This window comes from Bufo bufo, chromosome 6 (genome assembly GCF_905171765.1).
Source record: "Bufo bufo chromosome 6, aBufBuf1.1, whole genome shotgun sequence".
Taxonomy (NCBI): Eukaryota; Metazoa; Chordata; class Amphibia; order Anura; family Bufonidae; genus Bufo; species Bufo bufo.
Window position 1 is genome coordinate 84,691,515 of NC_053394.1, and position 12,869 is coordinate 84,704,383.

Sequence of the window (12,869 nt, forward strand, 5' to 3'; positions counted from 1 at the left end):
ACTTGTATTATGATGGAATGCAAAACAGAAGCCTTTAAAAGTAATTCTGTTTTGCTTTCCGTCATAATAGAAGTCTATGGGAATCATATTGGATCCGTCTGGTTTCCGTTATGCAGAACGGAAAAAAAAGTCCTGTCGACAGACTATGTTTTTCGTCTTGCATAACGGGAACCAGACGGATCCGTTATGATTCCCATAGACTTCTGTTATGACGGATCAAAACAGAATGCCTCTTAAAGGCTTCCATTTTGACTTCTGTCTTATGGATTCCGTTATTTTCCATTAGGGTGGGTTCATATCAGCGTTATTGATTCCGTATTTGTTTTCCGTTATGACATGGGCTGGACTCCTGCATAATGGAAACCGGGACGGATCCATTCTGATGCCCATAGACTTGTATTATGAAGGATCAAAACGAAATGCCTCTTAAAGGCTTCCGTTTTGACTTCCGTTTTATGGATTCCATTATTTTCTGTTATAACCATGTTATAACAGAAAACATAGACGGAATCCATAACGCTGATGTGAACCCGTCCTAACTGGGTGTCTCAAAAAGGACCTCTCACCACGCCGTACAGGTTTCTTAAATCCCCTATGTAATAGCTATTCTGGAGCATATATTCTTATAACTCTGTTATCTTTTTCCCTTATTATTCCTGCTAGAAGTTTATTACTAAAGGTACTATTGGGTGTTACAAACTAGGGGTCCATGCACAGTATGACCTAGGCATAAAGTTAAAGATCAAACACATATTTTAAGCAATATCAGTGTATTATTTTGGTTTTGTACAATTTTAGCGTGAAAAAAGGAAAGGAGAACTTTGCAAAAGTATGGGAACCCAAGGAGATTTGAGCGCTTAGATAACTTTGATTAAGGTCTCAGATCTTAAATAGCCAGTTAGGGTAAAGGCTTGATCACAATCATTAGGAAAGGATAGGTGATGCAAATTTCAAAGCTTTATAAATATCCAGACTCCTCTAACCTTGTCCCAAAAAAACAGCAGCCATGTGTTCTTCTAAGCGGCTGCCTAACACTCTGAAAATGAAAATGGTTGAGGCCCACAAAGCAGGAGAAGGCTATAAGAAAATAGCAAAGATATAGCAGAATTTCATGAAAAAGACACCTCTCTAACCATTTGGCATGGGGGTGGATCAATCATGCTTTGGGGTTATGTTGCAGCCAGTGGCAGGGGGAACATTTCATGGGTGGAGGGAATAATGGAGTCAATGAAATTCCAGCAAATTCTGGAAGCAAACATAATACCAACTGTAAAAAAGCTGAAGTTGAAAAGAGGATGGCTTCTACAAATGGATAATGATCCTAAACACCTCAAAACCAACAACAGACTCCCTCAAAAGACGCAAGTGAAGGTTTTACCATGGCCATCATCACAAACCCCTGATATGAATATCATTGAAAATCTGTGCATAGATCTCAAAAGAGATCCGGAAGACGTTTCCAAGAAAGAATAGATGAAAATCTTTAAAACAAGAATTGAAAGACTCTTGGCTAACTACAAAAAACATTTACAAGCTGTGATACTTGCTAAAGGTGGGTGCTAATAGGTAAAAACCATGCAGGGTGCCCAAAGTTTTACTTTGGGCCCTTTTCCTATTTAGTTATTTAGAAAATTTAGAAGATGGAAAAAAAAAAAATGGTTTTGCTTAAAATACAAAGGCAATGTGTCATCTTTAACTTTGTGCCTTTTGGACATCATTTCATATTCAACTTGCTTAACTGTTACCAGTAACGGTAATTTAGACCAGGGATGCCCACAGTTTTGCATGCCACTGTATGTAAGGTCTTGTTTTTTACCTTAAGAGCATAGATGTAACTGCCAGGGTAGCAGAGCTGACAACAACCAAGGGGAGGCTATTTCCTCTTAAAAAATGCAGTAAGCAGTGAACTGTTTGTAACGTGGCGTAGAATACTGAATGGCGTAGAATACTGAATGTGTCCCTCATTCTAAATTTCAGATCTATTTCCATGGTTACCTCGTGCGCCGGGTGACATCATTGTGCTCATTGTCTCAGTACAGTGACATCACTCTGTACATTATCTCTGTGATGTGACATCTCTACGTTTATTATCTCTGTACAGTGACATCATTGTGTTTATTATCTCTATTCTATGTGAATTTTCCCACTATAATTACATCATTAAGCCCCATTCACACAACCGTATTTATAATCCGCATTTTTATATAGGATGCAGACCCATTTATTTCAATGGGTCTGCAAAAAATGCGGACAGCACACCATGTGCTGTACGAATTTGCATGTCCATTTCCTAGCCCTGCAAAAAAGCTAGAACATGTCTTATTCTTGTCCTTTTTGCGGACAAGGATAGGCATTGTTACAATGGATCCGTAAAAAAAAAAAAGAAGCAACGTGGATGTCACACAGACATTATCCATATTTTTTGCGGATCTGCATTTTGCAGACCGCAAAATACATACATTCCTATGAATGCACCCTTTTCTTATGTACTTTGACATCATTATGTTCATTAGGGAAACCAATCATAGGCCTTTCTGAACTCACTTCTAAAAAGTGGTCATGGTTAAGTGGAGCCCCATTCCTGAGGTCATCAATATTATAGCTCTGCACAACCCAAACCCCATACCTTCTGTACAGTAGTCAGATGATTTACCATTGCACTATAGACTTGCCCTACTAAGAATTTAAGAAGCATAGGATTTTCTGCCTTAAAAAAAAGCTGCTAAGTAGTATTACTGTTTTGTTCACAGGCACAATATTAAATAAATAGTATATTACTGAAATGAAGGGAAAAACAATTGCGCCATTTTTATTTAGGCTGTTTACCAATTAGCATTGATAAAATGTTCACTATAGCGTATAGGTTATTACCATTACAGGGATATCAAATACTGTTTTGGGATATTTAATTGTAACTATTTCAAAAAATGCATTTATTGTAATGGTTTTTGCTCCAGTATTTTTTTGTAGCATCAACTTTGCACAAATCTGTTAAAGGGGAATTCTGATTGTGAGAAGTTATCCCCTATGCACAGGACAGGGGATAACTATTAGATTGGTGATGGTCCTACTGCTGAAATCCCCACTGATCATGAGAACTAGGACCTCATACCACCAGAGGCCTCCCAAAATAAATGGAGTGGCAGGTCGGGCATGTGCACAGCTGCCCCATTAATCTCTACAGGAGTTCTGAAGACTGCCAAGTACAGCTCTCTGCTATTTCCAGAACTCCAATAGAAATGAATGAATTGGCAGTGAGTATGTCTAATCTTCTGCTTCATTACACTGGGCCCTGAGGGATATGGGTTCTCATGATTGCTGGGAGTCCCAGCGGTAGGACCCCTGTTTTCTGCCATAATCTTAATAAAAAAAACATCCCACATGTCAAGGAATTGAACCCCACTTCTGTATGGCAGCCAGCAAGCTTTACCATTACACTATATGACATGTTTAAAAGTAGAAGTTTATGAGCTATAGTTTAGTGGTAAACCTGCTGCCTACCATACTAAAGGCCTGGGGTTTAAAGTTTATGGCAGAAAAATTTAACTTTTATTTTCCAGCATCTTTCATTTATGGTAAAAGTTAAAGTTTTCTGTGACGTTAAAGGGGTTGTCTCATCTGAGACAATGGGGGCATATCGCTAGGATATGCCTCCATTGTCTGATAGGTCCCACTGCTGGGACCCTCACCTATCTCCTAAACGGATCCCCGAAGGTGGTGGAGGGCACACTGCGTATGCACAGCCACCCTTTATTCTTTTTTCTGGGGCTGCCGAAAATAGCTGGGCCTGTAAAAGTGAATGGGAGCGGTGGCCGGTCATGCATGGTGTGCTCCAATTGACTTCTATGTGGAGAGCACTTGGTGCTGGCTGGATCGGAGTCCTCCAGCCTCCACTTTGGCCTTCTCCATTCTTGATATAGATGTGTGTCCTAGCGGTGGGACCCGCACCTATCAGATAGGGACATTTCCTGGCGATAAGCCCCCATTAATCATAATAACTCGTAAATAAAGAAAACATAACATACAGTCAGGTCCATAAATATTGGGACTTTGACACAATTCGAACCTTTTTTTATACACCACCACAATGGATTTGAAATGAAACGAACAAGATGTGCTTTAACTGCAGACTGTCAGCTTTAATTTGAAGGTATTTACATCCAAAGCAGGTGAACGGTGTAGGAATTACAACAGTTTGCATATGTGCCTCCCACTTGTTTAGGGACCAAAAGAAATGGGACAGAATAATAATCATAAATCAAACTTTCACTTTTTAATACTTGGTTGCAAATCCTTTGCAGTCAATTACATCCTGAAGTCTGGAACGCATATACATCACCAGACGCTGGGTTTCATCCCTGGTGATGCTCTGCCAGGCCTCTACTGCAACTCTCTTCAGTTTCTGCTTGTTCTTGAGACATTTTCCCTTCAGTTTTGTCTTCAGCAAGTGAAATTCATGCTCAATCGGATTCAGGTCAGGTGATTGACTTGGCCATTGCATAACTGATTCCAAATGCAAATAGCACACTTGAAATGAACTCTGGACCTTTTATCTGCTCATTGTAATTGGAATAATGAGGGAATAACGCACACCTGGCCATGGAACAGCTGATAAGCCAATTGTCCCATTACTTTTGGTCCCTTAACAAGTGGGAGTCACATATGCAAACTGTTGTAATTCCTACACCGTTCACCTGATTTGGATGTAAATACCCTCAAATTAAAGCTGATAGTCTGCAGTTAAAGCACATCTTGTTTGTTTCATTTCAAATCCATTGTGGTGGTGTATAGAGCCAAAAATGTTAGAATTGTGGTGATGTCCCAATATTTATGGACCTGACTGTATCTCCACCAGTTCCACAATGTTTCCATAATATTGACTCTTTAGATCAGTAGGGTACAAAGACAGGACCTCTTAAAGGGGTTGTCTCACTTCAGCAAATTACATTTATTTAGTAGAGAAAGTTCATACAGGGCACTTACTAATATATTGTGATTGTCCATATTGCCTCCTTTGCTAGCTTGATTCGTTTTTCCATCACATTATACACTGCTCAATTCCATAAGTCACGGCCACCACTGCAGCACACATATGAGATGCCCGGGACAGATGCAGCTACATGCATATCTATGCATGCTCCCATGGTCCCAACCACAAGAGAGGCCGGCACTTTTTCCTATAGTGTGCAAGCACGACCACCGCTGATGGATTGCAGGATGGTCGTAACCCCTGAAAACGTGCAGTGTATAATCAACGTGCAGTGTATAATGTGATGGAAAAATGAATCAAGCCAGCAAAGGAGGACAATATGGACAATCACAATATATTAGTAAGTGCCTTGTATCTACTTTGTCTATGTGATAGATGCCATTTGCTGAAGTGACACCCGTTTTAAAAAAAAGATTACTATAGTGAGAAGACCGTTCTAACTTGTGTCTTCCTGTTTTAGCTCTGTTATACAAAGAAGATTTAATCACTTTTCAGTTTGACTCCATTGAAGCAGTAGGTGTCTACATAAATTGGTTTGAATTAACCCAAATAACAGCAATTACAACCATTTATTTAACAATTCCATTAGGAATATTAAACAGCAGTAAACTATGTTGCAATTCATTCTGTTCTATTTTAGAAGCAATGATTAATTTACAGTCATTTTTCATACTCTGTTTAATCTATTTACAAGGTAAGTATTATCAGACGTGCAGTATGCAAAACTTCAGGTTAGTAACAGCTCCCTGTATATTACACGGGTGACTGATTAGGATTCTAATTAAATAAATTACATAGAACTAACTTGCAGTGGGATTCTAAACAGCTAATTAAATTTCTAAATTGTCATGTCATGGTCTGCCTTCTCAATTAATAACAAGTACCAACACTTATTACACTTAATACAGAGTTATTGAATTCAGTTACCTCTGACGGATGGAGGTCGGATGAGGCCGCGGTTATTGACAAAGCCTTTGGCAGCAGGGAAATGGAAGCTGGGGATGGTCGCAGTGTAGGTGGGTGGCGCATAAAACACAGGTGCTCCAAGATATGCCGTAGTTGGGTCATAGACATGGCCTATCGTGTAGGCATATTCTCCTTGTACGGCACCACCTCTTCCTCCTGTTCCTCTTGTATATCTTACATAACTGTCTTTGTCTACGGGTTTAGCCAAGGTTACTTCTATAGGAGAGCCATCTATAATCTAGAAAAAAAAGATAGATACTCACATGCTGCAAGACTTTTTAAGATAAAACTCAATGATATAGGAATGCTGTCAAAGGGAATGAGAATTACTGCTCTGGAGCTCGGTTTGCTGATATGGAGGCCATACAATGTCAACCAATTTGTCTGCAAAAATTGGCATTGCAATGAGTTATACCTTTTTAACCATATCCACTTCCCTACGGGAAGGTGCCTGAGCAATAAGATTATTAGCTTGTCTAGATTCTGTGAAGGTAGGCTGCTTTTGTGTGTTCTGACTTCCTGTGCCTGACTTCTTTCTGATAACTGTACTTACCATATACTGGCTGACCTGACCTATTGCCTGTTTTACCGCATTGCACAGACTTTGCCTGTCTTAACCCCCAACTCTGTTCTATTCCTGTCCACTTGAGGTCATGTGCTGGTGTCTCTTGACCTAGGTCAGCAGACTCTAAATGGATACTGGCCCCTGGAGCAAAGTCTAGATCCCCATGCTGCAGTCAAAACCAAAGTATCAAAGTAGCCCCAAGTCGAATCCTTTCAGTGGCACAGTGGCTCCACACCCTCTACATTACACTGTATTTGGGGGTCTATGTAAATGTTCAGAAACCTCCTCAGTCTAGTGTAACAGTAAATTCCAAATGGGGAAGAAGGGGAATGCAGCTGAAATACTTCTGCCTCAGTCTTTGTATGAGACTCATGCTGTGAGAAGGGAAAAAGAGCAGTAGGGTGTACAAAACATGATTGTCTTTGAGCGCAGCTCTTGGGAGTTTAAATTTTTACTAATCATAGGCTCATGCACCCTGAATGGGGACTGTCTGGCAGCACCAGTGGCACTCAATATTTAAAAAGTGTTTAAACTAAAATGTGCATAATACTCAAGGACACATTGCAATGGGAAATAAAACTGATTCTTAGGGGTACATTTATTAAGACTGGCGTTTTAGACGCTGGTCTTAATAAAGCTCTAAGCTGGCGGTGGATCCACCAGAGTTATGAAGAGGCACAGGCTTCTGAGCTATGTTACACTGAAACAGGCGTAGAAAATGGTAAATGAGACGGGCCTGCCGGCCTGGCCCTTCCCCGCAATCGCCCACAAGTTTAGACCTGGCGTGAGCGAGGTGAAGTCGCAGATAGCAGCACAACTAACCATTGCACCACTATTTGTGCCTGAAATATGCCTATGGCTGGGTTCACACTTGAGCGTTTTACAGCGCATTCAAACGCGCTGTAAAACGCTCAACACATGAAAACCAATGCTTCCCTATGGCCCTGGTTCTTACTTGAGCGTTTTACAGCGCGTTTGAACGCGCTGAAAAACGCCCTACGCTCAAAAAAGTTCTTGAGCTTCTTTGGGGCGTTTTGTCGCGCTTTTACAGCCATAGGACACTGCTTTAATCACACAAACGCGCGTAATACGCGCGTTGACTATGGACAAAAACACGCGACACAAACGCGCGACACAAACGCGCATATCAAATACACTCAGGTCTGAACCCAGCCTAATACAGGTGTATTTCAGTATAATAAATGATCCCCTTAGTATCTAATAAAAGGGTTAAAGGAAATCTATCAGAACATACCTGTAAATGAAGCCAACCCATTTTGTAGATGAGAGCTTTCTCCCTGAATACAATGGACTTTCTCTCACCCAGATCAGTGGTCCCAGTTCTGAGACAAACGCATTTTTATGACATTCTAATGAGCCCCTTTGTGCAGCGAGGGTGTTGCCGTTGCATCTCGTGGCACCCAGAGACTCCTCCCATTTTCCTTGCTGCCTGCGCCCCCATCACTTTGAGTGACAGGGTCATGCAGCGTAGATGTAATTGCATTTGTCCCAGAAATCTCGCAACTGCGTTCGGTGCATGTGCAGTACGGGGCTGGAGATCACCAGGCGAAAGCAAAGCTCACTATACATGTACTCTAAGCATTGCCCTCTCAGACTGATGTCATGGCTATTTATTCAGATGTTCAAAAACTCATGCATTTCATACCTTGCCATTTAATGCATTCATTGCTTCCACTGCATCATTGCGATTATTAAAATGTACAAAGGCATAATCTCTAATTTTCTTTACACGTTCAACTGCGCCTATGAAAGAGGAAATGTATGACAATGAAAACATAGCCTTTAGGCACAAAGTCCTGAATGGATGGTGGCATGACGCAGAAACTCCTATGGCAAAGCATTACATTAAAGAATATTTGTCAGGGTATACAATGGTATATATGTAACAACCCAGAGTGGTGTTACCACTCCTGCACCCTGCTACTGTCTTTAATGGTCTAATATGTCATCTGTGTAATTTTGTTCCAGGTTCACCACAATGTGCATCTATAATATGGTTATGCAACTGTTATACAAGTAATATACCTGGTTCTCCAGCAGGTGGCATCAAACACGGCAGAGCTATAATTAGATAGAATGGAACTCACAATTACATCCTCCCCCCCCCCCCTTTGGTCAAAAGTGGTCCAGTCCTGCTTGCTACCAGAAGGAGGTGGGGCAGTTCTGGTTTGTGCTGGTTGAGACTCCATGTTGGAGCTGACAGGACACTAACCTATTACTTGGCTGAAGATAAGTCCATCTAAAAAGTGAAGTGCAGCATAAAGAAGAAGCCAAGTTACCAAGTCAGCTTGTCAGTACAGCAGAGTGAGAGATGGATAGAGCAGAGTTGAGTTTGCCTGCCAGTTTAATGCTTAAGCCTGCTGGAACCAAGACAAAGCCTGTAACTGTTGGAAGAAACGTTTATTCAAGTAAAGCTGCTGTTGAACTTCATTTCAAGGTCTGGACTCAAGTTATTTCCAATCCCTCAATTATTCTCCCCATTTATTGCTTCGGAGCCAAAGCCTGGGGTCCAGCCGTATCAAAATAGGAGCACCGTGACACACATATAGAGACATTTTAGGCTGCAACATACCACTCATGATTTCCTACACCTGGGACACGACACATAGAGGGCCCTGGGGGGAGGCGCCCGTTGCATATAGCTAGGACAACTGTCACTTTAATTAATCATTACAACAAATTTGTCCTTCTCTCACAGGCTTCATGGACAACCATGCAACAGCCTAGAAAAAGTTGAACAGAATGATCTGGAGACAAACTGGCACTTTGTCTTATTGATTGCTTAGGGTCAGATATACCATTATTGCCTATTCCAAGACCACCCCAAGAAAACCACATTAGCCCCATATTTGTTGCAATATTGAAAATAGCTAATGCTTAATATTAAGGGGGTTGTATAGTGGGCACCTATTGATGACCTATCATCAGGATAGGTCATCAATATCTAATCAGCAGGGGTCCGACTCCAGGCACCCCCCACTGATCAGCTGTTTTTTTAGCACTGCTTCCTCTTCAGATAACACGGCATGTCATCTCGCTTGCTGAAGTCGCCTGCTGCAATTGAGACAGCACACCATGTAATCTGAAAAACAAGCAGCGCTTGTACGAGTGTTGCCTCCTCTTCAAACAGGAGGTGCCAGGAGTTGGGTCCCTGCCCATCAGATATTGATAACCTGTCCTGAGGATAGATCATCCATAGGTACCCACTGCACAACCCCCTTAAAGTTTTGGTTACGATCTAGTCCTTTGGAATCATGCACACGACCGTATGTATTTTGCAGTCCGTAAAAAATGCGGATGACATCCGTGTGCATTCCGTATTTTGCGGAATGGAACAGCTGGCCCCTAATAGAACAGTCCTATCCTTGTCCGTAATGCGGATAATAATAGGACATGTTCTATTTTTTTGTGGAACAGAAGTACGGAAATGGAATGCCTATGGAGTACCTTCTGTTTTTTTTTGCTTACCCATTGAAATGAATGGTTCCGTATATGGTCCACAAAAAAGATGGAATGGACATGGAATGAAAATATTTTCATGTTCAAGAGGCCTTTAGGCTACTTTCACACTCGCGGTTTGGTGTCAGCCTGCAAAGCGGAATGGAGACGGAACGGAGGCAAACTGATGCATTCTGAGCGGATCCTTTTCCATTCAGAATGCATTAGGGCAAAACCGATCCGTTTTGGGCTGATTGTGAGAGCCCTGAACGGATCTCACAAACGGAAAGTCAAAACGCCAGTGTGAAAGTAGCCTTAGTTGTGGTTCAGCATAGAGGCTTAGAGTTTAGCACTGTTGCCTTCCAGCTCTGTTGTCTTAGGCTTGAATGTACTTTAAAATGTGTTCTATTTGTTTCTACTCAGGGTCTAACACATAAATTATTGCTGAATTTATCTTTTTGAGGCTGTAAAAATAACTCTTTGGATAGTTATATGGACAGGACTTTGAATTTTGGAATCACTAAGATCTTCACTTGACTGCTATCTCACTAGTTAATTTGAGAAGCATGTGAATAACTATTTTATTACCTAGGGATTTATCAAGTTTCAGGGTTCACAGTTCAAAGTTTCTACATTATCAAGAGGATAACTTTAGGTTAAAGGGTAACTGTCATGTTTTCATTAATAAAAATCTATTTTAGCATATGTTACTGCTGCAGCAGCATTATGCATAAAGCAATCTTTAGTTTCTTCACATATCACTGTTTTCCTTGAGTTTTTCCCTTAGTTACGGCTGTTTAACCCCTTAAGGACTTAGGGCGTACCGGTAAGCCCTGTTTCCCGAGTCCTTAAGGACCCAGAGCGTACCGGTACGTCCTGTGTAGTTTTGATCACTGCCGCACAGCCGGCAGTGATCGGAACAGGGTGCCTGTTGAAATCATTCAGCAGGCACCCTGTGGCAATGCTTAGGGGGGTCCTGTGACCCTCCCCCGCATTGCCGATCGCTACAAACCGCAGGTCAATTCAGACCTGCGGTTTTTAGCGATTATGCAAGTTTCTGATCCCTGCGGTCCGTGACTGCAGGGATCAGAAACCTCAAAGTGCCCATATTTTTGAAGGTTAACCCCCCCTTGCAGCCCTCTGTGTTTTTGTGCCTGCGGGCGCAGCGGGGGGGAGGATTGCGGGCGGTGCGGGAGGCGTGCGGCAGTGTGGGGGGCGGGTGCGTGATCTTCCGCCCGCCCCCCGTTTATTTTCAGGATGGCCGAGCGGTTGAATCAGAGTGTCAGCTCATTGCTGACACTCCGATTCAAATTGCAGACATCTGTGCAGATGTCCGCCGTTTTAACCCCTTCCATGCCGCAGTCCATAGGGACCGCTGTATGGAAGCGGTGAAGAGGGAGGGAGCTCCCTCCCTCTCCCATCGGGGGGCTGCTGTGCCTTTGCAGCCCCCGGACAGGATGGGGAGCCCTCCTCCCTCCCCTTCCCTGTCTGCTTGTGGCAGACGGGGAAGGTTCCCATGGCAACAGGACGCCTTCTCAGGCATCCTGCTGTCCATGGTGCTGAACAGATCTGTGCTAAAGGCAGAGATCTGTTCAGACAAAGTGTGAGTGAAATACAGTGCAGTACACTATGTAGTGTACTGTAATGTATTATACAGACATCAGACCCACTGGATCTTCAAGAATCAAGTGGGTCTGGGTAAAAAAAAAAAAATTTAAAAAGTGAAAAAAAAAGTAAAAATAAAAAAAACACATTTATCCCTGATTAAAAATTAAAAAAATAAAATTCCCTACACATGTTATATAACACCGCGTCCGGAACGACTCAATCTATAAAACGGTCATGTTACATTTCCCGCACGGTGAACGCCATAAAAAATAAAAAATAAAAACTATGATGAAATTGAAATTTTGCTCACCTTACTTCCAAAAAAAGGTAATAAAAGTGATCAAAAAGTTGTATGTACGCCAAAATAGTACCATTCAAACCGTTGCCTCATCCCGCAAGAAATAAGACCCTACCTAAGATAATCGCCCAAAAACTGAAAAAACTATGGCTCTCAGAATATGGAGACACTAAAACATGATATTTTTTTGTTTCAAAAATGATATTATTGTGTAAAAGTATACATATTAGGTACCGCCGCATCCGTATCGACCGGCTCTATAAAAATATCACATGACCTAACCCCTCAGATGAACACCGTAAAAAATAAAAAATAAAAACTGTGCTAAATAAACCATTTTTTGTCACCTTACATACAAAAAGTGTAATAGCAAGCGAACCTAAAGGGTTAACGACGTTTGTAAAATCAGTTTTGAATACCTTGAGGGGTGTAGTTTCTAGAACACATTTTTGTGTGGTTTCTATTATGTAAGCCTCGCAAAGTGACTTCAGACCTGAACTGGTCCCTAAAAATTGGGATTTTGAAAATTTCAGAAAAATTTTAAGATTTGCTTCTAAACTTCTAAGCCTTGTAACATCCCCAAAAAATTAAATATCATTCCCAAAATGATCCAAACATGAAGTAGACATATGGGGAATGTAAAGTAATAACTATTTTTGGAGGTATTACTATGTATTATAGAAGTAGAGAAATTGAAACTTGGAAATTTGCAATTTTTTACAAATTTTTGGTAAATTTGATATTTTTTTATAAATAAAAATGAATTTTTTTGACCCAATTTTAGCAATGTCATGAAGTACAATATGTGACGAAAAAACTATCTCAGAACGGCCTGAGTAAGTCAAAGCGTTTTAAAGTTATCAGCACTTAAAGTGATACTGGTCAGATTTGCAAAAAATGGCCAAGTCCTTAACCCCTTAAGGACCGGGCTCATTTTCACCTTAAGGACCAGGCCATTTTTTGCAAATGTGACCAGTGTCACT

General features: G+C 41.3%; 1 protein-coding gene across 3 annotated transcripts in view; it reads right to left on the bottom strand.

Moving 5' to 3' along the window:
* The window catches only part of A1CF (APOBEC1 complementation factor), a 129,498-nt gene that overhangs the window by 31,534 nt on the left and 85,095 nt on the right, over positions 1-12,869 (bottom strand). For all 3 annotated transcript variants that reach the window (XM_040434789.1, XM_040434791.1, XM_040434788.1), the window contains exons 7-8: positions 8,188-8,285; positions 5,918-6,194 (exon numbers count right to left, since the gene is read on the bottom strand). In XM_040434789.1, the coding sequence (XP_040290723.1) occupies positions 5,918-6,194; positions 8,188-8,285 (375 nt within the window). The remainder of the gene's footprint in view (positions 1-5,917; positions 6,195-8,187; positions 8,286-12,869) is intronic.